A 26214-nucleotide genomic window follows, 5' to 3' on the forward strand; every position below is an offset into this window, starting at 1 on the left:
GGAGCTGACCACCCCCAGACTCTCTCCCAGTGTCCGGAGCTGACCACAGCCACCCCCGGACTCTCTCCCAGTGTCCGGAGCTGACCACCCCACCCCCGGACTCTCTCCCAGTGTCCGGAGCTGACCACAGCCACCCCCGGACTCTCTCCAGTGTCCGGAGCTGACCACAGCCACCCCCGGACTCTCTCCAGTGTCCGGAGCTGACCACAGCCACCCCCGGACTCTCTCCAGTGTCCGGAGCTGACCACAGCCACCCCCGACTCTCTCCCAGTGTCCGGAGCTGACCACAGCCACCCCCGGACTCTCTCCCAGTGTCCGGAGCTGACCACAGCCACCCCCGGACTCTCTCCCAGTGTCCGGAGCTGACCACAGCCACCTCTGGACTCTCTCCCAGTGTCCGGAGCTGACCACAGCCACCCCCGGACTCTCTCCCAGTGTCCGGAGCTGACCACAGCCACCCCCGGACTCTCTCACCAGTGTCCGGAGCTGACCACAGCCCAGCCACCCGGACTCTCTCCCAGTGTCCGGAGCTGACCACAGCCACCCCCGGACTCTCTCCCAGTGTCCGGAGCTGACCACAGCCGCCCCCGGACTCTCTCTCCGGGGCCGGAACCTTGGTTCGGAGCGCGGTTCTTCCGAATGCCCGGCGCATTTCCGGTTCCCGCAGAGTGTACGCACGGGAATCCGGTCCGGCTCCCGACACAGAAACTGAAGAAACAAACAGAGAGGTGAGTGAGTGAGGGAATGAGTGAGAGGGCGAGTTGGGAGAGGGTGAGGGCGAGAGCGAGAGGTGAGCGTGAGCGTGAGTGAGTGAGGGAGAGGTGAGTGAGTGCGGCCCCGTGACACAGCACGATATCCCAACCCCGGGACCGACCCGTCTCTTTCTCCCACCCCCCCATCCACCCCCGACCTGTCTCTCTCTCTCCCCCCCCCCTCCGACCTGTCTCCCCCCCCCCCGACCTGTCTTCCCCCCCCCCTCCGACCTGTCTTCCCCCCCCCCCGACCTGTCTCCCCCCCCCCCCCGACCTGTCTCCCCCCCCCCGACCTGTCTCCCCCCCCGACCCCCGACCTGTCTCCCCCCCCGACCCCCGACCTGTCTCCCCCCCCCGACCCCCGACCTGTCTCCCCCCCCGACCCCCGACCTGTCTCCCCCCCCGACCCCCGACCTGTCTCCCCCCCCCGACCCCCGACCTGTCTTCCCACCCCCCCGACCTGTCTTCCCCCCCCCGACCTGTCTCCCCCCCCCCCCCCGACCTGTCTCCCCCCCCCCCCCCGACCTGTCTCCCCCCCCCCGACCTGTCTCCCCCCCCCCGACCTGTCTCCCCCCGACCTGTCTCCCCCCCCCGACCTGTCTCCCCCCCCCCCCCCGACCTGTCTCCCCCCCCCCCCCGACCTGTCTCCCCCCCCCCCCCCGACCTGTCTCCCCCCCCCGACCTGTCTCCCCCCCCCCCCCCCCCCGACCTGTCTCCCCCCCCCCCCCCGACCTGTCTCCCCCCCCCCCCCCGACCTGTCTCCCCCCCCCCCCGACCTGTCTCCCCCCCCCCCCCGACCTGTCTCCCCCCCCCCCCGACCTGTCTCCCCCCCCCCCCCGACCTGTCTCCCCCCCCCCCGACCTGTCTCCCCCCCCCGACCTGTCTCCCCCCCCCCCCCCCGACCTGTCTCCCCCCCCCCCGACCTGTCTCCCCCCCCCCCGACCTGTCTCCCCCCCCCCCCGACCTGTCTCCCCCCCCCCGACCTGTCTCCCCCCCCCCCGACCTGTCTCCCCCCCCCCCCGACCTGTCTCCCCCCCCCGACCTGTCTCCCCCCCCCCCCCGACCTGTCTCCCCCCCCCCCCGACCTGTCTCCCCCCCCCCCCCGACCTGTCTCCCCCCCCCCCCGACCTGTCTCCCCCCCCCCCCCGACCTGTCTCCCCCCCCCCCCGACCTGTCTCCCCCCCCCCGACCTGTCTCCCCCCCCCCCCCCCGACATGTCTCCCCCCCCCCCCCGACCTGTCTCCCCCCCCCCCCCCGACCTGTCTCCCCCCCCCCCCGACCTGTCTCCCCCCCCCCCCCCGACCTGTCTCCCCCCCCCCCCCCGACCTGTCTCAATTCACAATTCACAATTCAAATCGCTTTATTGGCATGATAAGTTACATCTTATGTTGCCAAAGCATCAAAATACATTTATGGTTTACCACATAAACGCAGTTCTATTCATACAGTGTATAAACAGGTATATCCCTGAGTGTATAAATATACATTCGCATTGTTTATATATATTCTTTTCTTAGTTTACTGGTTGGCTCTCTGTTCATGGCAAGCTGTAACATAGCGTGCCGCCAGTGTTATACAGCTTCTCTCCTCTCCCAGTAGGAATGGGAGTTTTTGGTTGTCATTCAGATTTCTGAAATCAGGGCATATTTGTGAGAATTTTTGGTAGAAATTCTCCCTGATGCCCTGATATTTTCCACAAGCTGTGAGGAAGTGCATCTCTGTCTCCACCACTCCCTGACTGCAGTGCGAGCATATCCTGTCCTCTCTTGGCAACCTGGTCTGCCTGTGTCTGCCTTTTTCGATCGCTAGGCTATGTTCGCTAAGTCTGTACCTTGTCAAGGTTCTTCTCAGTTTGTTATCCTTTACCATGGTCAGGTAATCAGCTATGTTGTATTGTCTGTTTAGGGCCAAGTAGCAATTGAGTTTGCTTTGGGTTTTTGTTGTTTCTGCCCAATATGTCAGATATTTTTCCTTTTGCTTAGCGACGATTGCGTTGGGTCGAATTCTTTGTGTTACCCTGTCACTGTCCTGGGGCTGGTTATTGTTAGTATTGTTAGTAGTTACTTCACTGAGTCCCAGGACTAGTTGACTGAGGGTATTCTTCTTTATGGTCAGCTCTTGGCATTTCAGGGCGTCGTCGTGATAGCATTGGGGATTGCTCATTTGTAGGTGATTCCAAAATTTGGTGGCTCTTTTTTGGATAGTGATTATTAATGGATATTGGCCTAGTTCCGCCCTGCATGCATTGTTTACTGTTTTCCTTTGAGTCCGGAGGATACTTTTACAGAATTCTGCATGTAGGATCTCAATTGGGTGTTTGTCCCATTTTGCAAATTCTTGTTGAGTTAGCGGTCCCCATACCTCACTGCCATAGAGTGCAATTGGTTCAATTACTGATTTGAAAATTTTGAGCCAAATGCTAATTGGGATTTCTATTTGGATTGATTTTTTGATGGCATAGAAAGCCCTTCTTGCTTTCTCTTTCAGTTCATTCACAGCCAGTTTGAAGTTTCCCGTAGAACTGATTTTTAAGCCCAAGTATGTGTAGTTAGTGGTTTGTTCAATTTTGGTTGTTCCTACTGTGAAATTTATTTTGGGTCCCTGATGTTTGGATCTTTGCTGGAACACAAGGACTTTGGTTTTTTGGGGATTTATTGTCAGGGCCCAAGTCTGGCAGTACGACTCCAGCAGGTCCAGGTTTTGCTGTAGCCCCTCTTTAGTAGGTGACAGCAGAACCAGGTCGTCTGCATAGAGGAGGAATTTAACCTTGGATTCATATAGGGTGAGGCCGGGTGCTGTAGATTGTTCAAGTAGTTTTGCCAATCCATTTATGTAAATATTAAAGAGTGTCGGTGAGATTGGCGAGCCCTGCGTCACCCCCCGCCCCTGTGGGAAGTATTTTGTTTGTTTGTCTCCAATTTTAACTGCACATTTGTTGTTTGTATACATTGATTTAATTACATCATATGTTTTCCCTCCTACCCCGCTTTCGATAAGTTTCAGGAATAAACCGTCATGCCAGATGGAGTCGAAAGCCTTCTGGAAATCTACAAAGCATGCGTAGATTTTGCTTTTGTTATGGTGAACGTGTTTGTCAATTAGGGTCTGTAGGGTGAAGATATGATCGGATGTTCTATAGTTTGGCAGGAATCCAATTTGGCTTTTACTCAAGACATTGTGCTCCTCAAGGAAGTTTATAAGTCTTTTGTTTATGATGCTACAGAATACCTTCCCCAGGTTACTGTTTACACAGATGCCTCGATAGTTGTTTGGGTCGATTTTGTCCCCACTTTTGTATATGGGCGTTATGAGTCCTTTGTTCCAGATATCAGGGAAATAACCGACACTCAGAACCAAGTTGAAGAGTTTTAGGATAGCCAGTTTCATTTTGTTGTCTGTGTGTTTAATCATCTCGTTTAGTATGCCGTCTGTCCCGCAGGCTTTTCCTGGTCGCAGGTCCTTGAGTTTTTCAAGAAGTTCTTTTTCTGTTATTATGGCGTCCAGCGGGTTTTGGTTATCTTTTATGGCCATTTCTAGCTTTTCCAGTTTTTTGCATATTTGGTGTTGCTCTGGTCTTAGTGTGTTTTTCTGGTATAATTTTTCAAAGTGGTTTACCCATGTGTCCCCATTTTGAATGGCCAAATCGTCGTGTTGTTTTTTGTGTAGTGTTTTCAAGTTTTCCCAGAAACAATTGGAATCAATGGATTCCTCCATGGAGCTGAGTGTATTCTTAATATATTGCTCTTTTTTGGTTCTGAGTGTGTTTCTGTATTGTGTTAGTGCCTGACAATAAGTAAGGCGTAGTTCCTCGTTTTCTGGATGTCTGTGTTTTTGGTTTGATATTTTTCTAAGTTTTTTCCTCATGTTATGGCAATCTCGGTCAAACCATTTTTCATAGTTTTTTGTTTTGGGTTTGTTCTTGCGAGCTTTCAAGTTTGCATTTGTTGCCAAATTATCAAAAATATTGTCTAGTTTACTAACTGCCCGGTTTACGCCTTCTTTATTGTGAGTGTATATGTTATCCAGAAAGGTGTCTAAGAGAGCTTGAGTTGATGCATTGCTAATTGTTTTCTGGTATTTTTCCGTGTCGTTTTTGGCCCATCTGTACGATTTTTTGGTGTTGTACAGTTTACTGGGTTGTGTTTCTGTGTTGTTTGTTTCTGTCTTTTTGAGGAACATAGTAATTTGACTGTGATCTGACAGTGTTGTTTGTGGTTTGACTGTGAATGCTCTGAAAGAGGATGGGTCTAAGTCTGTAATCATATAGTCTACTGTGCTGCAGCCAAGAGGTGAGCAATAGGTCGATCTTCCTAGGAGGTCTCCTATGAACCTACCATTGACAATGTACAGACCCAGGTTTCGACAGAGCTGTAGTAGCTGTTTTCCGTTGGTATTTGACTGCTTGTCGCAGTTATGCCTGTATGGAAGGGAAGGGATGTCAAAGTGGTTATTCCCGAAAACGTAATTGTTTCCCTGATTATTGGTGAAGTCTGGTTCTTCGCCCGTTCTTGAATTGAGGTCCCCACAGATCAACACGTTCCCCTGGGCCTGGTATTGGATAATTTCCCCCTCCATGTTGGAGAAGGTGTCCTCTTTAAAGTACGGGGAATCGATTGGAGGGATATAAAGTGCGCAAATGTAAACATCTTGGGTGTTTGAGATAATCTCCCTCTCAAGTTTGAGCCACATATGGTTTTCGCCCTTTTTTATAAATTTGATGTAATTCTTAAGTTCTGTTTTCAACCAGATCAGTATGCCTCCGGAGTCTCTGCCTTGGGTTACACTTGGTAATTTATTGGAGGGGACCACCAGCTCAGTGTACCCTTGGGGACAGCCAGTGTGTCCTTTTCCTTTATACCAAGTTTCCTGTAAAATGATAATATCTAGGTCTTTAGTTTCATCTATGAACTCTGGGGTCCTACTTTTCACTTCTCGCAGTGAAGAGCGTAGACCTTGGATATTCCAGGTCGAAATATATAAGGATTTCATGTTAAGTTTGATCTTTTACTATGATAGGTTAAAGAGTGGTACGTGTTTGTCGTGTCTAAGTGTGGGAAAAAAAAAAAGATCACATCAGTTGTCTACAAAAGTTAATACAATTTGGTTACCGTTCTTTCTATTAATTAGTCCTTGATCCATAAGGCGGAAGTAGATGCTGCTGCACATCTGCTTATTGTCTCTTAATGGATTGTTTCTGTCTGAGGTATTGCGTACGTCCTGTGCATCTCTCCCTCTGTCTGGCTGGGAGCAGTCCTATTCCCCTGTGGGACAGGAGTGGTGCAGGTCTGATATTGTTGTTTTGCATGGGGATCCTCTCTGGTCTCGGTTGGTGTGTTGGTGGTCCTTGTAGTGTTCCTGATATGTACCCCGCTGATCTCTGGTGGTCGGGGGGGGGTCCTCTTGGAGTCTGGGTATGGACCCGGTTAAAAGCGACGTCCTTCAGGGCTTTAGCAAAGATCGATATTCTTTGCCTTTGGATGTGGACGTGGTCGTAAAGACATTCCTCATCGAGGGTGGGGTGTTGGGCCAGGTGTACGTTGTGGTTTGATTTGCAGTCTCTTGCTATGCTGGCATTTATCTCATGAATTGTGTTGTTGTTGAAGTCTGTTCTCGGCAATATTGTGGAAACAGTGATTCTAGTGTTTGGAAATGTACTGCTTGCTTTCCTAATCATTGCTCTGAGCGATGTTGCTACTTCTTTCTGTTGGGTCTTTAGGTCATTTGTGCCCGTGTGTATTATTATGTGTTGGGGGGAGCCTAATCTGGCTTTGGTCAGCCATCCCATGGCTCTGTTTGTTGTTGGGCACCAGATCTTTTCTACTTTACTTCTAGGGAATAGCTTTTTCTCCCATAGAAATTTCCCATTTGAGTCTATGAGTATTACGACGTCAGCCTTGTTTGTGTTTACTGTCTGGTGGCTTTCGCTTGGACTCATAGTGTGTGTGCTGGGCTGGGGTGTCTGGTGTGTGCGTACCTCTTGTGAGCGGCCCGCTTGTGGTTCCACGGTGGTGGGGGAAGATTGCGAATCAGTATGCTGGTCGGTCTGTGTGGCACCCCTTGTATTGTGTGTCTGTTGCTTTTGTTCCGTGTGGGAGTGCAGCCGTTCCGTCCGGCTCTGCCTTGTCTTATCTCTAGCCTCTGGTTGCTGGTCTAATGGTGTTATCTCTCCTCTATGGCTCTCTTTTTCCTGCAGCTCTTTCACCTGATTCCTAAGTAGATTCACCTGGTTCTCAAGTAGCTTCAGCTCTCTCTTGTGTCTCTCCCTCTCCTGATTTTGATAGTCATTCATTTTGAGGAAGTCCTCTCTAAGTTTAACCACCTCTATCTCTAATTGATTAAATTTATCTTTTGGTTGTATCTGGCTGTGTGATCCCGGGGTATGTGCCTGGTCGGCCCTGGAAGGCTCACTCACTTCCTGGCTAGGCTGGTCGGCCCTGGAGGGCTCACTCACTTCCTGGCTATGCTGCTCTTCTCTTGGTGAGCTGGGAATGGTAGGGGGACTATGTGTGGCTTCCTCCCTGGTAGTTATGCTGGGGTTTGTCAGTTGTATCGTGTGGCTGTGGTTCCCCGGGGTTGGTGTCTGGTTTGAACTGTGTGGCTCGTTCACCTCCTGACCAGGCAGATTTTCTCCTGGTAAGTTGTCAATGTTGGGGGGAGTGCGGGCCACTCTGGGGCTGTTCCTTCCCCCCTTAGTTAATTTTTTCAGTGTCCTGAAGGCTGTTGCAAATTTCTCCCCCCCCCCGACCTGTCTCCCCCCCCCCGACCTGTCTCCCCCCCCCCCGACCTGTCTCCCCCCCCCGACCTGTCTCCCCCCCCCGACCTGTCTCCCCCCCCCGACCTGTCTCCCCCCCCCGACCTGTCTCCCCCCCCGACCTGTCTCCCCCCCCCCGACCTGTCTCCCCCCCCCGACCTGTCTCCCCCCCCCGACCTGTCTCCCCCCCCCGACCTGTCTCTCCCCCCCGACCTGTCTCCCCCCCCCGACCTGTCTCCCCCCCCCGACCTGTCTCCCCCCCCGACCTGTCTCCCCCCCCGACCTGTCTCCCCCCCCGACCTGTCTCCCCCCCCCGACCTGTCTCCCCCCCCCGACCTGTCTCCCCCCCCCGACCTGTCTCCCCCCCCCGACCTGTCTCCCCCCCCCGACCTGTCTCCCCCCCCGACCTGTCTCCCCCCCCCGACCTGTCTCCCCCCCCCGACCTGTCTCCCCCCCCCGACCTGTCTCCCCCCCCCGACCTGTCTCCCCCCCCCCGACCTGTCTCCCCCCCCCGACCTGTCTCCCCCCCCCGACCTGTCTCCCCCCCCCGACCTGTCTCCCCCCCCCGACCTGTCTCCCCCCCCCGACCTGTCTCCCCCCCCCGACCTGTCTCCCCCCCCCGACCTGTCTCCCCCCCCCGACCTGTCTCCCCCCCCCGACCTGTCTCCCCCCCCCGACCTGTCTCCCCCCCCCGACCTGTCTCCCCCCCCCGACCTGTCTCCCCCCCCCCGACCTGTCTCCCCCCCCCGACCTGTCTCCCCCCCCCGACCTGTCTCCCCCCCCCGACCTGTCTCCCCCCCCCGACCTGTCTCCCCCCCCCGACCTGTCTCCCCCCCCCGACCTGTCTCCCCCCCCCGACCTGTCTCCCCCCCCCGACCTGTCTCCCCCCCCCGACCTGTCTCCCCCCCCCGACCTGTCTCCCCCCCCCGACCTGTCTCCCCCCCCCGACCTGTCTCCCCCCCCCGACCTGTCTCCCCCCCCCGACCTGTCTCCCCCCCCCGACCTGTCTCCCCCCCCCGACCTGTCTCCCCCCCCCGACCTGTCTCCCCCCCCCGACCTGTCTCCCCCCCCCGACCTGTCTCCCCCCCCCGACCTGTCTCCCCCCCCCGACCTGTCTCCCCCCCCCGACCTGTCTCCCCCCCCCGACCTGTCTCCCCCCCCCGACCTGTCTCCCCCCCCCGACCTGTCTCCCCCCCCCGACCTGTCTCCCCCCCCCGACCTGTCTCCCCCCCCCGACCTGTCTCCCCCCCCCGACCTGTCTCCCCCCCCCGACCTGTCTCCCCCCCCCGACCTGTCTCCCCCCCCCGACCTGTCTCCCCCCCCCGACCTGTCTCCCCCCCCCGACCTGTCTCCCCCCCCCGACCTGTCTCCCCCCCCCGACCTGTCTCCCCCCCCCCGACCTGTCTCCCCCCCCCCGACCTGTCTCCCCCCCCCGACCTGTCTCCCCCCCCCGACCTGTCTCCCCCCCCCGACCTGTCTCCCCCCCCCGACCTGTCTCCCCCCCCCGACCTGTCTCCCCCCCCCGACCTGTCTCCCCCCCCCGACCTGTCTCCCCCCCCCGACCTGTCTCCCCCCCCCGACCTGTCTCCCCCCCCCGACCTGTCTCCCCCCCCCGACCTGTCTCCCCCCCCCGACCTGTCTCCCCCCCCCGACCTGTCTCCCCCCCCCGACCTGTCTCCCCCCCCCGACCTGTCTCCCCCCCCCGACCTGTCTCCCCCCCCCGACCTGTCTCCCCCCCCCGACCTGTCTCCCCCCCCCGACCTGTCTCCCCCCCCCGACCTGTCTCCCCCCCCCGACCTGTCTCCCCCCCCCGACCTGTCTCCCCCCCCCGACCTGTCTCCCCCCCCCGACCTGTCTCCCCCCCCCGACCTGTCTCCCCCCCCCGACCTGTCTCCCCCCCCCGACCTGTCTCCCCCCCCCCGACCTGTCTCCCCCCCCCCGACCTGTCTCCTCCCCCCCCGACCTGTCTCTCCCCCCCCCGACCTGTCTCTCCCCCCCCCGACCTGTCTCTCCCCCCCCCCGACCTGTCTCTCCTCCCCCCCCCCCCGACCTGTCTCTCCTCCCCCCCCCCGACCTGTCTCTCCTCCCCCCCCCCCCGACCTGTCTCTCCTCCCCCCCCCCGACCTGTCTCTCCTCCCCCCCCCCGACCTGTCTCTCCCCCCCCCGACCTGTCTCTCCCCCCCCGACCTGTCTCTCCCCCCCCCGACCTGTCTCTTCCCCCCCCCCCCGACCTGTCTCTTCCCCCCCCCCGACCTGTCTCTTCCCCCCCCCCGACCTGTCTCTTCCCCCCCCCGACCTGTCTCTCCCCCCCCCGACCTGTCTCTCCCCCCCCCGACCTGTCTCTCCCCCCCCCGACCTGTCTCTCCCCCCCCCGACCTGTCTCTCCCCCCCCCGACCTGTCTCTCCCCCCCCCGACCTGTCTCTCCCCCCCCCGACCTGTCTCTCCCCCCCCCGACCTGTCTCTCCCCCCCCCGACCTGTCTCTCCCCCCCCCGACCTGTCTCTCCCCCCCCCGACCTGTCTCTCCCCCCCCCGACCTGTCTCTCCCCCCCCCGACCTGTCTCTCCCCCCCCCGACCTGTCTCTCCCCCCCCCGACCTGTCTCTCCCCCCCCCCGACCTGTCTCTCCCCCCCCCCCCGACCTGTCTCTCCCCCCCCCCCGACCTGTCTCTCCCCCCCCCCCGACCTGTCTCTCCCCCCCCCCCGACCTGTCTCTCCCCCCCCCCCGACCTGTCTCTCCCCCCCCCGACCTGTCTCTCCCCCCCCCCCGACCTGTCTCCCCCCCCCCCCGACCTGTCTTCCCCCCCCCCCCCGACCTGTCTCCCCCCCCCCCCCGACCTGTCTCTCCCCCCCCCCCCCCCGACCTGTCTCTCCCCCCCCCCCCCCGGACCTTCTTCTCCCCCCCCGACCTGCCTCTCCCCCCCCCCGACCTGCCTCTCCCCCCCCCCGACCTGCCTCTCCCCCCCCCCGACCTGCCTCTCCCCCCCCCCCCGACCTGCCTCTCCCCCCCCCCGACCTGCCTCTCCCCCCCCCCCCGACCTGCCTCTCCCCCCCCCGACCTGCCTCTCCCCCCCCCCGACCTGCCTCTCCCCCCCCCCGACCTGCCTCTCCCCCCCCCGACCTGCCTCTCCCCCCCCCGACCTGCCTCCCCCCCCCCCCCGACCTGCCTCTCCCCCCCCCCCCCGACCTGCCTCTCCCCCCCCCCCCCCCCCCCGACCTGCCTCTCCCCCCCCCCCCGACCTGCCTCTCCCCCCCCCCGACCTGCCTCTCCCCCCCCCGACCCGTCTCCTCCCCCCCCCCCCCGACCCGTCTCCCCCCCCCCCCCCCCGGACCCCCCCCGCCCCTCCCCCCCACCCCCACCCAATTCACAATTCACAATTCAAATCGCTTTATTGGCATGATAAGTTACATCTTATGTTGCCATGATAAGTTACATCTTATGTTGCCAAAGCATCAAAATACATTTATGGTTTAGCACATAAACGCAGTTCTATTCATACAGTGTATAAACAGGTATATCCCTGAGTGTATAAATATACATTCGCATTGTTTATATATATTCTTTTCTTAGTTTACTGGTTGTCCCTCTGTTCATGGCAAGCTGTAACATAGTGTGCCGCCAGTGTTACACAGCTTCTCTCCTCTCCCAGTAGGAATGGGAGTTTTTGGTTGTCATTCAGATTTCTGAAATCAGGGCATATTTGTGAGAATTTTTGGTAGAAATTCTCCCTGATGCCCTGATATTTTCCGCAGGATGTGAGGAAGTGCATCTCTGTCTCCACTACTCCCTGACTGCAGTGAGAGCATATCCTGTCTTCTCTTGGCAGCCTGGTCTGCCTGTGTCTGCCTTTTTCGATCGCTAGGCTATGTTCGCTAAGTCTACCTTGTCAAGGTTCTTCTCAGTTTGTTATCCTTTACCATGGTCAGGTAATCAGCTATGTTGTATTGTCTGTTTAGGGCCAAGTAGCAATTGAGTTTGCTTTGGGTTTTTGTTGTTTCTGCCCAATATGTCAGATATTTTTCCTTTTGCTTAGCGACGATTGTGTTGGGTCGAATTCTTTGTGTTACCCTGTCACTGTCCTGGGGCTGGTTATTGTTAGTATTGTTAGTAGTTACTTCACTGAGTCCCAGGACTAGTTGACTGAGGGTATTCTTCTTTATGGTCAGCTCTTGGCATTTCAGGCCCGACCCCTCTCCCCCTCCCCCCCCCCCCCGACCCCGTCTACCCCTCCCCGACCCCTCCCCGTCTCTTTCTCCCGCCCCCCCATCCTGTCAATTTCCCTGACCGTGTCGCTGCACTTTTTTCTATTCCTCGGTTTTTCCGGATACTTAATCGCTTTCTGCACATCAGCTTTATGGGGCAGAGATTTTGTGTGGAACGCCTGCTCCTGTGACATCATGAATGGTGAGTTTCTGCCCACAATCCTCGGGCTGCTTTCATGAGCTCACAGGAGGGAGCGAGTTAAGGCGCACTGCCTGCTCCCTGGCTGCCTCCCAGAAGCAGAGCTGAAACATTAAAACAGGGGCAGTAACAAGGAGACAGAGAGACGTGGGTAAGTGTTGACATGCGGCTTTCTGTGGACTCTGAGACTGTCAGCCCAGGGCGGGGGCAGTTCGGTCAAACCTAATTATTTTGGAGAAGTTTCAAAGGTTAAGGGACTTGGATCAGATCTGCCCATACTTTAGAGCGGATGTTCCAGATTGCTGAGATTGCCTCACACTGTGTATGACCACTTCAGTGAGCTGTAAGTTTTTTAAATCTGGGGGTTTGCAAGTGGTCTCCGAGGTCAACAGTGATTGGTTTAATAGCCGATTATTTCTACTGTTGCACACTGTTTTCTACAGTGAATGCATTGCTTCTCCTTTGGGGAGTTCGCTCTGTCTTGTCGAGTTTGGGTCTCTGGCAGTGTGTCATGATGTGCAGGAGGGTTTTGGAGGCATGTTATTGGCACCGTGTCCCCACGGAGCGTGTTATTGGCACCGTGTCCCCACGGAGCGTGTTATTGGCACCGTGTCCCCACGGAGCGTGTTATTGGCATCGTGTCCCCACAGAGCGTGTTATTGGCGCCGTGTCCCCGCGGAGCGTGTTATTGGCGCCGTGTCCCCGTGGAGCGTGTTATTGGCACCGTGTCCTCACGGAGCGTGTTATTGGCACCGTGTCCCCACGGAGCGTGTTATTTGCGCCGTGTCCCCACGGAGCGTGTTATTGGCACCGTGTCCCCACGGAGCGTGTTATTGGCACCGTGTCCCCACGGAGCGTGTTATTGGCACCGTGTCCCCACGGAGCGTGTTATTGGCACCGTGTCCCCACGGAGCGTGTTATTGGCACCGTGTCCCCACGGAGCGTGTTATTGGCGCCGTGTCCCCGCGGAGCGTGTTATTTGCGCCGTGTCCCCGCGGAGCGTGTTATTTGCGCCGTGTCCCCGCGGAGCGTGTTATTGGCGCCGTTTCCCCGCGGAGCGTGTTATTGGCGCCGTGTCCCCACGGAGCGTGTTATTTGCGGCGTGTCCCCGTGGAGCGTGTTATTGGCGCCGTTTCCCCGCGGAGCGTGTTATTGGCGCCGTGTCCCCGCGGAGCGTGTTATTTGCGGCGTGTCCCCGCGGAGCGTGTTATTTGCGGCGTGTCCCCGCGGAGCGTGTTATTTGCGGCGTGTCCCCGCGGAGCGTGTTATTTGCGGCGTGTCCCCGCGGAGCGTGTTATTTGCGGCGTGTCCCCGCGGAGCGTGTTATTTGCGGCGTGTCCCCGCGGAGCGTGTTATTTGCGGCGTGTCCCCGCGGAGCGTGTTATTTGCGGCGTGTCCCCGCGGAGCGTGTTATTTGCGGCGTGTCCCCGCGGAGCGTGTTATTTGCGGCGTGTCCCCGCGGAGCGTGTTATTTGCGGCGTGTCTCCGCGGAGCGTGTTATTTGCGGCGTGTCCCCGCGGAGCGTGTTATTTGCGGCGTGTCCCCGCGGAGCGTGTTATTTGCGGCGTGTCCCCACGGAGCGTGTTATTTGCGCTGTGTCCCCGCGGAGCGTGTTATTTGCGCCGTGTCCCCACGGAGCGTGTTATTTTCACCATGTCCCTATGGAGTGCGTCAGTGTTTGCACCGTGTCCCCACAGAGTGCGTCAGTGTTTGCAAAGGTTCCCCCCCCCCCCCCCCCCCTCCGGAGCATTTGATTATTTGCAAAAGGTCTTGGCAGAGCTTCAATATTACGCAACTGTGTTGCATGCCAGCAATAGGGATATGCTCTTGAATATTGTGTGGGAAATTATGTTTTGAGTCTTGCATTTTTTTCGCTTATCCAGGACTGGCTGAGATTGGAGGGTGGGGGGCAAATCCCAGCCAGTAAGGCAGGGCCGGATCTGACAGAAGTCACATTTGTTTTGGGAGATTTCTGTTCTCTGCTCTTTACAGTAAAATGATAAATGGGTGTGTGAAGGACCCCATTTATAGCAGAAATCTTTCCTCTGTACTGCCCCAGACACTGCAGTGTAATAATATCAATTAGATATAATCTCTCTGCTGCTTCCAATAGATTCCTCCCAAGCATCTAATTCAGCCTTCTCCCTGAGCATAGCAGCAGGAGTAGGCCATTGAGCCCCTCGAGCATGTCCCGCCATTCAGTGAGATCACGGCTGAGTGTGTGGGTTTTGCAGGACTCTTGTCTGGTGATCAGCGAGGCTGTGGTGATCCCGATATAGGCTGCCAACACAGGGCTCTCTCTGTCCCCCTCTCTGTCTCTATGTTCACTAGATTGATTCCTGGGGTGAGAGGGTTGTCCTATGAGGAGAGATTGTGTAGAATGGGCCAATACTCTCTGGAGTTTAGAAGAATGAGAGGTGATTTCATTGAAACGTACACGATTCTGAGGGGGATTGACAGGGTAGATGCTGAGATGTTGTTTCCCCCTGTCTGGAACTAGGGGGCATAGTCTCGGGATAAGGGGTCAGTCATTTAGGACTGAGATGAGGAGAAATTTCTTCACTCAGAGGGTTGTGAATCTGGAATTCTCTGCCCCAGAGGGCTGTGGATGCTGAGTCTTTGAGTATATTCAAGGCTAAGAGAGATAGATTTTTGGACTCTGGGAGCATCAAGGGATATGGGGATCGGGCGGGAAAGTGGAGTTGAGGTCAAAGATCAGCCTTGAACTTATTGAATGGCAGAGCAGGCTCAAGGGGCCAAATGACCTCCTAATTCCTATGTTCTCTCAATCTCTGTCTCTCTCTTTCTCTCTGTTACGTTGTCACCTGGAGACTAGCACTGAAGCGGAGATCTCTGACTGGCATTCTCCTGTGTGTCCCTTCCCCCCCGAAGGGAATATTGACACTAGCCAGCCAGCCCTGCATCGCGCGATTGACACCGCACAGTTTAGGATTGGTGTTGGGGATTTTGGAGTTAGGGTAGGGGTTGAAGAACATAACGTAAGAATTAGGAGCAGGTGTACGGCCCCTCGAGCCTTCGACCTCAACTCCACTCTCCCACCCGATCCCTCGATTCCCCTGGAGTCCAAACATCTATCGATCTCAGCCTTGAATATACTCAACGACTCGGCATCCACAGCCCTCTGGGGTAGAGAATTGCAAAGATTCTGAGTGAAAAAATTTCTCCTCATCTCAGTCCTAAATGGCCGACCCCTGAAACAAGGGAAAGAACTTGCTTCTCTACAGCGCCTTTCACTACCTCAGGATGCCCCAAAGCGCTTTACAGATAATTTCGTTTTTGAAGTGTTGTCACTGTTGTAATGTAGGAAACGCAGCAGCCAATTTGCACACAGCAAGATCCCACACACAGCAATGAGATAAATGACCAGATCATCTGTTTTAGCAATGCTGATTGAGTGATAAATATTGACCAGGACACCAGGGAGAACTCCCCTGCTCCTCTTCGAAATAGTGGCCGTGGGACCTTTTAAGTCCACCTGAGAGAGCAGACGGGGGCCTCGGTTTAACGTCTCGTCTGAAAGACGGCACCTCCGGCAGTGCAGCGCTCCCTCGGTACTGCACTGGGAGTGTCAGCCTGGATTATTGTGCTCAAGTCGCTGGAGTGGGACTTGAACCCACGACCTTCTGACTCGAGGCCAGTAGAATGATCAAACTCTTAACGAGACCTGGCAAATAGAAGCCAAGGAGAGACGGATGTTCAAACCTGGAGCAAAGGTTAGCTTTGTTCAAACCAGTCTCCTGATTCTCCCCCACCAGCCTTGGCGCATTGTCGCGTGATTAGTGAAAGCGGGAGGGAGTGACTGTGTGAACATGATGCTAAAGGATCTCATTCTGCTGTTGTGGGTGAGTAGTGTTCTGAGCTGTACTATGTAGCTAGCTAGTGTGGGGTGTGCAGACGTCTGCTACAGTCATTCAAAACCACTTAATTTGAATTAGCTGATCATTTGAATTTGTTTTTAGCCTGAAATTTCCCCCTTTGCTGCTGTTCACGCTGCTGGAGTCAAACTATTCGAAATATCTTTTTAAGCACAGAAAATGTTATCACAGTCTTGTGTAGAACAGAATCGGAAAGGCGTACCGCACCAACTTGTAACCAAATCTTGTCAGAGTCCCCGGGGGCGATTTTAACTTATCTCGCTCGTCGGGAAAACTGACGGAATCGGGAGCAACGCTGGTTTAACCCCCCCCCCGCGCCCCCCCCCCCCCCCCCCCCAAACGTTCCCGCTGAGCTGCCGTGCAGCTGTTTGAAGGTCCCATGTAGTCCAGGACCAGCTTTTCAAATGGGGGATTTGGCAAAATTGTCAACGGGCCGCACAGCCCGTGAAAGGGATTGCGCACCCCCCCCCCCAAAAAAAATTAAGGGGAACATTGACCCCCCCGCCCGACATAACTTTCCATTGAATCCATATCGGGCGGGCTGTAAAATCACCGTTCCACCTGATCCCGTTTCAGGAGATTCCCGCTCTCTGTGAAAGGTGCTTTTGGGTTATAAAACCATCCCCCCCCCCGGAAGTATCCAAGTCCCGACTTAGCTCGCTCAGGTGGGAGTGGGGGGCCCACTTTCCCAAGGATCTTGTGAACTGGTGGATCGCACAAAGGGTCGTAGAAATCTGGAACTCTTTCCCCCCCCCCCCAAAAAACTGTTGAGTGGGGGGGGGGGGGCGTCAATTGAAAATTGAGATTGATGGTTTTTGTTGGGCAAGGGGTTTTGAGGGTTACGGAACCAAGGCGGGGAGAAGGAGTTGAGGTGCAGATCAGCCATTGAATGGTGGGACAGGCTCGAGGGGCTGAATGGCCTTCTCTTCCTGCGTTCCTGCTCTTACCCAGTGTCTGATGCAGAATGGAGCTGGATGGTGATGTAAACAGGAGAAAGACAGCGCCTGGGGAGTCCTGTGGTAATATTCTCTCTCAACTGCAAGGTAAACGTATCTTGAGTGACAATTTTGGAGACTTACGCCTGGATGATTAGATTCGGCTTAGAAAGGGTTAACTCCCGGGGGGGGGGGGGGGGCAATACAGCATTTTATGACTTAACCCTTAGCCCATTGACATTAAACAATGGGGGGCGGGGATGTGAAGCCTTGGTGATTTGAAGAGCAATGGGACAGTCAAGAAACTGTTGTGTTTGTTCAAGTTACTGTGTCTTTTCTGCAATGGGAAGACACGAGGTCGGTTTGCCAAAACGGTCCCATCATCGAGGGGCCTTTCTGGCCAACAGCAGAGAAAAGCCTCCTTGGTTTTCAGTTGATGTGAGCGGCATACCCATTGTGAGTTAACAAAGTCGGTCCACGGTCGGTCCACGCTCCGATTCAGGCAGGACCGAGACCGCTCTCTCGGAGTCGGAGACAACCAGGCTGCAGCATGCAAATGCTTAATAACCCAAGGACCGAGCCAGTTAGCTGGGGTTTAGCTTGACGGCGAATTTGCCTAGAACTGCGACAGAGTTGGCGGTTCTCTTGGCTTTTCACTGTAGCGTGGGAGATTGATGGATCTTGCTGTGGAGATCTTTATTCCGTCCATTCCCGCACTTGGGTGTAAAATGAGCCGGGTTGCCGGTCCGCTGACGGACGGGCCTTTTCTGACTCGACCGCTTTTCAGTCCAGCTTCCTGAGATGCAGGAAAATGTAGGTGGCATCAAGTGCGAGATTACAGTGGCTGCGGGTACGTGCAACAAGGGTTCTGTAACCATCCGCGGCAACCTTGTTCTGGGGCAGAGACGCCCCCAGATCGTCGACCTGACCTCTTTCAGATGCTGACTGACCTGATACTTATTTCCTGCAGGCTTTCTGGTTTTAGCATGCAGGTACAGCAAGTAATCAAAAAGGCAAATGGAATGTTGGCCTTTATTGCAAGGGGATTGGAGTATAAAAGCAGGGAAGTCTTGCTACAACTGTACAGGGTATTGGTGAGACCACACCTGGAGTACCGCGTACAGTGTTGGTGAGGCCACACCTGGAGTACTGCGTACAGTTTTGGTCTCCTTATTTAAGGAAGGATATACTTGCATTGGAGGCAGTTCAGAGACGATTCACTAGGTTAATTCCAGAGATGAGGGGGTTGACTTATGAGGAAAGGTTGAGCAGGCTGGGCCTATACTCATTGGAATTTAGAAGAATGAGAGGTGATCTTATTGAAACATATAAGATACTGAGGGGGCTCGACAGGGTAGATGCAGAGAGGATGTTTCCCCTCGGGAAATCTAGAACTTGGGGGCATAGTTTCAGAATAAAGGGTCGCCCTTTTAGAACTGAGATGAGGAGGAATTTCTTCTCTCAGAGGGCCGTAAATCTGTGGAATTCTCTGCCCCCAGAGAGCCGCGGAGGCCGGGTCATTAAATACATTTAAGGTGGAGATAGACAGATTTTTGCAAGATAAGGGAGTGAAGGGTTATGGGGAGCGGGCGGGGAAGTGGCTTTGAGCCCAAGATCAGCCATGATCTTATTGAATGGTGGAGCAGGCTCGAGGGACCAAGTGGCCTATTCCTGCTCCTATTTCTTATGTTCTTATTTCAGATTTCCAACACTTTTTCTGTTTACATGGACCAGTGTTGTCCAATACGACAGCCACAGGTAGCTAATTGGGAATCTAGATGTGACTAACTCCATTTCTGATTTGTAAATAAAAAATGAGTAATAGACTTCGTCGTTGGGCTCGTGGTCTCAATACTCATACAATATGTGTGTGTGTGTACTTGAGTACATAAATCTAGGCTGACACTCCCATGGAGTGCTGCGCTGTCGGAGGTGCCGTCTTTCGGATGAGACGTTAAACCGAGGCCCCGTCTGCCCTCTCTGGTGGTCGTAAAAGATCCCAAGGTGCTATTTTGAAGAAGAGCAGGAGAGTTCTCCCGGGTGTCCTGGGCCAATATTTATCCCTCATTACTAAAAAATAAACTGATCATCCGGTCATTATCACATTGCTGTTTGTGGGAGCTTGCTGTGCGCAATTTGGCTGCCGCGTTTCCTACATTACAACAGTGACCACACTCCAAAAAGTACTTCATTGGCTGTAAAGCACTTTGGGACGTCCTGAGGTTGTGAAAGGCGCTATAGAAATGCAAGTTCTTTCTGTGCATTTGTTGGAAGAAAAGTAAAGTAGAGTGTGCGAGTATGATTTGATCAAACTTTCATTTATGTAACACCTTTAATGTAGTAAAATGTAGCTTGGTCACAGTGGAAGGTTTTAAGGAGCGTCTTAAAGGAGGCGAGCAAGGCGGAGAGGTTTAGGGAGGGAATTCCAGAGCTCAGGGCCCAGGTAGCTGAAGGCACGGCCGCCAATGGTGGAGCGAAATTGGAAGTGGGGGATGCGCAAGAGGCCAGAATGGGAGGAGCGCAGAGATCTCGGACGGTTGTAGCGCTGGAGGAAGCTACAGGGATAGGAAGGGGAAGGGGTGAGGCCATGGAGGGATTTGAACATGAGAATTTTAAAATCGAGGAAGCATTTGTGAGTGCCTCATGTCCTTGCAAACTGAATGGTGGGACTCTGGGAGATAGTTATTAAGTAAATGTGCATGTGTGAAGCAAGGTGGCCACATAGTGATCGGGAGGTCCTGTGCACCAGCTGTAATGCTGGAAAAGATACCGCTAGGGCGCGCAGAAAATTTAAAGGGACCATGCACTTAAAATAAAAGTTAGAGGGAACATTGGTGTGAAGTACATTGACCTGTATCGTGTGAGTCTGTGTAATCCTAAAACTAGTGTGGCTCAAACCGTGCCGCCGTAACCACACCTGTGGCTCGTCAGAGACTTCCATCGGCCAGGCGCTGACGCAGATTACACTGGCTGACTGATGGGGACTTCCTTCTGTTGCCTCTCTCTCTCTCGTGCCAGGAGTCACCTTGTCCTCCGCCCAGCTCTGCGTGTTTCTGAGGGGTGAGGCACTGTCGGTAGAAACTGGGTGCACCAGTTGACCAGGCTGGTCGGTTTCCCTGTGGGGTGGGAGGAGCCGTGCACCAGCCGCATCTGAAATTCCACAGTTGGAGCCAGCAGTGGTTGTGCTGAGTGCACTCTGAGCCTGCCATGTTCATCGCAATAGCGGGGGATACCTTACCTCTTTGACCAAGCCTTTGGCCACCTGGCCGGGTGTCTCCTCCTTTAGCTCGGTGTCAGTTTTTTGTCTGATTTATGCTCCTGTGACGCGCCTGGGGACCAACGTTCCCTTTAACTTTTTATTTGGCCGTGTGGCCCATTCAAAAAACACGGCGCACCCGCGTTTTTTTTCTCATTTAAAAGCTGGTGAGCCGGCTGCGCGGGAGCGCCAGAGCGTCGCGCGGCAGCGCAGCTTAAAGGGAACGTTGCTTGGGGCAGTTCACTGTGTTAAAGGGGCTGTATAAATGCAAGTTGCTGTCTTCGCATTGAACAACATGTCATGTTAGCGTCACGTAACCTTGGCCACGGAAGTATGTTGCTGCGTGTGTAGCAGCGGGACTCTGTCCCACTTTGTACTTGGGACCTTGTCAGAGGACTTTCTGTTCACACTCATGCAGCCTGCAGCCAAGTACGTGCCCTGAATGTTTATTGAAGGGCTGTGCATCGATTAGCACCATACCACTGCTTTGTGCATCCCTGATTTTCAGTCGCTCCACCATCGGCGGCCATGCCTTCAGCTGCCTGGGCCCCGAGCTCTGGAATTCCCTCCCTAAACCTCTCCGCCTCTCTCTCCTCCTTTAAGACGCTGCTTAAAACCCACCCCTTTGACCAAGCTTTTGGTCACCTGTCCTAATATCTCCTTATGTGGCTCGGTGTCAAATTTTGTCTGATGATCGCTTGTGTGAAGCTCTCTGGGGACGTTTTACTACGTTAAAGGTGCTATATAAATGCAAGCTGTTGTTGTTGCTGTTGCCCAGGCTGACAGGTGAAGATTGGCAGCTTGCTCAAGGTTCCAGTGAGCACCCAGTAGCCACCGTGCCATAAGTTAGCAAAAAGAGTGGAGCACTTTCAGGAGAGGAGACCGCTGGCGGGAAGAAAAAGATGAAACTCCAACTTGGCGCGGGCAGTAAATTTGTGCAGCTTCTACAGATGCTGCACAGTGTCAAGAACTTTTACTTCCAGATTTCCAGCGTCGCAAGATTGTTACAAGGAAGCTTTCGTGGTGCCAGGACACCAAGGTTGGGCAGAGAAAAAGACGACCTGAATCAAAGTGACGGTGAGGTGACGCCGCGATTAGGCTTTAAGAGCCTGTGGATTGGCAGGAGAAGGAATGACTGGGGAGCTGAGGGGTCGCACTGTTTTCAGGTCCTGGAGTTGGAGATGGTGAGATGTCTTTGTTGGCGAGTGTGCAGGGCAAGGTATTTGGAGTTCACAGGGAGGAAGGCTCAGAGGGGCAATGACCAGGGCCATATCGATGAAGCACAGAGTCTCGAGGGTCGCTGTTGTGACGGGGTGAGTAACAGGGTCGCCGTTGGACGAAGCGTTAAACCGAGACACCTGTCTGCTCTCTCGGGTGGACGCAACGTCACTAAAACAGATTCTCTGGCCATTATCACATTGCTGTTTGTGGGAGCTTGCTGTGTGCAAAATTGGCTGCCGTGTTTCCTACATTACAAACGTGACTACACTTCGAGTTTTTAATTGGCTGTGAAGCGCTTTGGGACGCCCCGAGATCGTGAAAAACACGATAGAAAAGCAAGTTTGTTCGTTCTTTGTTAGGCCTTTGCTCTCTTCTCGGTACTGTTTCGCCCTCATCTATCTTGAACCGCTGCAGTCCGTGTGGTGAAGGTGCTCCCACAGTGCTGTTAGGGAGGGAGTTCCAGGATTTTGACCCAGCGACGATGAAGGAGTGGCCGATATACTTCCAAGTCAGGATGGTGTGTGATTTGGAGGGGAACTTGGAGGTGGTGGTGTTCCCATGCGCCGGCTGCCCTTGTCCTTCTAGGTGGTAGAGGTCGCGTGTTTGGGAGGTGCTGCCGAAGAAGCCTTGGCGAGTTGCTGCAGTGCATCTTGTAGATGGTACACACTGCAGCCACGGTGCGCCGGTGGTGGAGGGAGTGAATGTTTAAGGTGGTGGATGGGGTGCCGATCAAGCGGGCTGCTTTGTCCTGGATGGCGTCGAGCTTCTTGTGTTGTTGGAGCTGCACTCATCCAGGCTAGTATAGCGCCTTTAACGTAGTGAAACGTTCCAAGGAGCTTGGGATGTGGGCGTCACTGGCAAGGCCGACATTTATTATCTCATCCCAAGTTGCCCTGAGGTTTGATACAATTGAGGGGCCACTTCAGAGGGCAGTTAAGAGTCAACTACGTTGGTGTGGGACTGGAGTCACCTATAGGCCCAGACCGGGTAAGGACGGCGGGTTCCCTTCCCTAAGGGAACATCAGTGAACCGGTTCGGTTTTTTACGACAATCAGACAGTTTCATGGTCACTTTTACGGATTTTTTTTTTTGCGGTGAATACAAATTCTCAAAATTCCCTGGTGGGATTTGAACTCGCATTCTCTGGTTTACTGGTCCAGTAACGTGACCCCTACACTCCCGTACCCTGTCAGAGGCAGCAAGAGCCCAGCCGGGACTTTGTATCCCACTGATGCCACGATTATTCCCTGGCAGTTCCTCGGGATGGCGTTATTCGAGAGGGGAGCCTATAACTGCGCCGCCAGAGAGCGAGGCTCCCTGCTGGGACCGAGCATTCGAAATTTTGGCTCCAATTTTCCTGGGGGCTCGTGCTTTTGTAGTGGTGCCTGTAGGGCACAAAGGACGTTGTGGAGAAAGTGAGCGTTGGGATAAAATGGCTGCGCCGCTCGCGATTCGCTGCCATCCTCGCTGCAGCGTAGTCTAGTTAGAAATGGAGGAACTTATTGATTCGGCGCCCGGCGGCTGAATTTACGGTGCACGTCGCCGATTTCACCGCTGGAGGAAAATCTGGGCCTTTGGCGCCATTACTGTATCCCACTTTTTATTTAAAAATAAGTTGAGGGCTTCCCCTCATGGGACAGCCGGATAAAGTGGCGAGTTGCTGAACCACATGTGGACCACAAAGTTGCAGGTTTGATTCCAGGTCTGCGCTGAGCTTGCAAACATACCTGGTCCACTTATCATTACAGGAAACTCTTTGGTATCCGGGACCGGCGTGGTGCCGGTTTATCAAAAAGTCCGAATTACAGAGGTATAGTTAAATGGTACGAGAGCTCCGTACACAGCAACAAATCCAGGCTTCCCTGTTGCTTAGCAACATGTGCAGGAACTCCGGCCACAGACCAAGCGTCCCTGTTGCTTAGCAACAAGTGCAGGAGCCCCAGTTACACAGCCACAGATCCAGGAACTGCCACTAATATGAAGTAAAACTTACCTGAACCTACTCCCGAATTTTGCCGGTTAACAGAGATTTCTGGTTAGTTAGGTGCCAGTAAATCAAGAGTTTCCTGTACCTCCTTTCCACCCCAGGGAAGGGGCAGAAATTACCCAGGCCTGTGATTTGACCTGGCCAGTGACTGCCGCTGGAAAGTGTGCGAGTGCGAGACGCGTCTCTGTCTGCGTGCGTGTGTGTATGTGCGTACTTATTTTTTGTTATTCGTTCATGAGATGTGGGCCTCGCTGTCAAGGCCAGCATTTATTGCCCATCCCTAATTGCCCTTGAGGAGGTGCTGGTGAGCCACCTTCTTGAACCGCTGCAGTCCGTGTGGTGAAGGTGCTCCCACAGTGCTGTTAGGGAGGGAGTTCCAGGATTTTGACCCAGCGACGATGAAGGAACGGCCGATATATTTCACAGTCATTTTTAAATACGTTCTGGGTGCAGCTTCGGCAGTTCAGATTTCCGTCACAGAACTGCATTTGTTTATTTTCCTTTTTATTTTTTTGAATCACTGCAGCTACCTGATGAGATGGAGGTGCAGATATCTGCCAAATCAAACTCCAGAAAGAGACGGAAGGAGGGAGCAGGATCCAATGGCACCACTGGCGATGAAGATGCCAGCCCACTGAAAATCCCACGACCAGTAAGTGTGGGGAACGTCCCCCGCCGAAACCGACGCAGCGCAACAACTGGTGGACCCAGGCTACCCGTTATCCAATAGGGTCACGGGGCTCACCGTGATAAAGGATGCTGGGATTCATTTCAGGAGACACATAGCAGTGGGCTATTTATCCGGCAGCTGCTTAAAATCCAGGAAGGATTATGTCCCAATTATTACATAGAGTTTACAGCACAGAAACAGGCCATTCGACCCAATGGGTCCGTGCCGGTGTCAAGCCTCCTCCTACCCCTCTTTATCTCACCCTATCAACATATCCTACTCCTTTCTCCCTCGTGTGTTTATCCAACTTCCCCTTAAATGCATCTCTGCTTTTCACCTCGGCCACTCCCTGTGGGAGCGAGTTCCACATCCTCGCCACTCTCTGGGTAAAGATGTTTCTCCTGAATTCCGATTGGATTTATTCTTATATTTATAGCCCCTAGTTCTGGTCTCCCCCACAAGTGGAAATATCTTCTCGATCAGTTCTCCCCTCGGTCTTTTTTCTAGAGAAAAGAGCCCCGGCCTGTTCAGTCTTTCCTGATAGTTCTAACCTCTCAGTTCTGGTATCAACCTGGTAAATCTTTTTTGCACCTTCTCCAGTGCCTCTATATCCTTTTTATAATATGGAGACCAGAACTGTTCTCAGTACTCCAGGTGTGGATACAAGTTTTACATCACTTCTCTGCTTTTCAATTCTATCCCTCGAGAAATGAACCCCAGTGCTTGGCCTTATTAACCTGCGTCGCTGCATTTAGTCATTTGTCCATCTGTGCCCCCTGATCCCTTTGCTCCTCGACCCCATTTAGTCTCTTATTATCCAAGCAGTATGTGGCCTCTTAATCTTCCTACCAAATGCACCACCTCGTAATTACATATAGTGAAATTAATTTGCAAATTACACGCCCATTCTGCAAGTTTATTAACATTGTCTTATACTTTGTCACATTCTTCCTCGGTGTTATCTACGCCGCCCAATTTGGTGTCTTTTGAAATTTTGATTCCCGAGTCCAAATCGTTTATGCAAGTGGTGAACAGCAGTGGTCCCAGCACCGACCCCTGTGGAACACCACATCCCACCTTTAGCCAGCCTGATTAACTGCCCTGAAACTCCTACTCTCTGTTTTGTCGTCGGCTTGGCAGGAGTGGGTTTTGGTGAGTTGCCTTTGGTGTGCAGTGTTGGTGATGGCAGCTGTTCAGCGCCGACTGCGGGTCTGCCATCGAGTATCTGACCCTTGACCTCCCGGCCTGTCCGTTCAGGCCCCGAGTGTGATTTGTGATGTGCTGGCCCCTCGCTGATGAAGGCCAAGGAGCAAGCGCCCGCTGCAAAAGTGCACTTACAGGCCTTGTAGCATCCTTACTGAGGGCCAATTGAACATAGGAGTGCTGTGTGCCTGAACTAGGCAACTCCGAGATCACGAGTACACATCCCACCATGGCAAGTTAAAAGCATTGCATTTATATTTCACGTGCTTTATAGCCAATTAAACACTTTTGAAGTGGTCACTGTTGTAATGTAGGAAATCTGGCAGCCAATTTGCACACAGCAGGCTCCCACAAACAGCAATGTGATAATGACCAGATCATCTTTTTTAAATGATTTTGGTTGTGGGATAAATAGTGGCCCAGTGCTCCGGGGAGAACTCCCCTGCTCTTCTTCGAAATAGTGCCACAGGATCTTTTAAGTCCACTTGAGAGAGCAGACGGGGCCTGGGTTTAACGTCTCATCCGAAAGGTGGCACCTCCGACAGTGCAGCACTCCCTCACTGGGAGTGTCAGCCTGGATATGGTGCTCGTGGTCTGAATTTTTCCTACCTTGGCCAGTCCGGTGTCTGTGGCGGGTCGCGACCCCACTGCTGGCTCCATCTCTCTATTGAAAATGCGCTTAACTTAATGGGGCCTATTAAGCCCCGCCCAGCGCGTTACCCGGCCCAATGAGATGGAGCGGGTCTGTGAGGTCATTCATGACAGGTTTTCAGCCGGGATCTTTAAAGGGACCATGGCCACATTACATTTGAAGTTTTATCTAACGTAGTGCTGCCAGTGCACTACAGCATTGGAGTGCTGCAAACACTGACAATCACTGCACAGAGGCTGCACCCAGGTTGTCTAATGACTCCCTCCATATGCTTATGGAGGGAGTCAGAGCACGCAGGGAGGTCCTCTTCCCTTCCGACGGGCGGAAGAGACATCCCCAGGAGACCAAGACAGCCTGGTTGCAGATTGCAGAGGAGGTCACAAGCCGGGATGTAGTCAGGAGGACCGGGGTGCAGTGCCACAAACGTTTCAGTCATCTCATTAGATCACGAAATGTTAGTACAAAGCCACACTCAACCTCATCCTGCTGTG

General features: G+C 54.6%; 1 protein-coding gene across 6 annotated transcripts in view; it reads left to right on the forward strand.

The window, feature by feature from the left end:
- Window positions 1-621: 621 nt before the first annotated feature.
- LOC147115446 (choline-phosphate cytidylyltransferase A-like) overlaps window positions 622-26214 on the forward strand; it is a 60405-nt gene continuing 34812 nt past the window's right edge. Inside the window, exons 1-2 of one of the 6 annotated variants that reach the window (XM_085989701.1) lie at window positions 622-728; window positions 23725-23850. In XM_085989701.1, coding sequence (XP_085845827.1) covers window positions 23737-23850 — 114 coding nt within the window. In that variant the 5' untranslated portion in view covers window positions 622-728; window positions 23725-23736. Of the gene's footprint in view, window positions 729-11966; window positions 12055-12226; window positions 12247-15745; window positions 15767-20728; window positions 21175-21218; window positions 21304-23724; window positions 23851-26214 lie in introns of those variants that run through there. The other 5 variants (XM_085989704.1, XM_085989705.1, XM_085989700.1 and 2 more) reach the window with 5 other exon arrangements.

This window comes from Somniosus microcephalus, chromosome 6 (assembly GCF_052327205.1).
Source record: "Somniosus microcephalus isolate GS21.2 chromosome 6, FLI_Smic_1.0, whole genome shotgun sequence".
In the NCBI taxonomy this organism is placed as follows: Eukaryota; Metazoa; Chordata; class Chondrichthyes; order Squaliformes; family Somniosidae; genus Somniosus; species Somniosus microcephalus.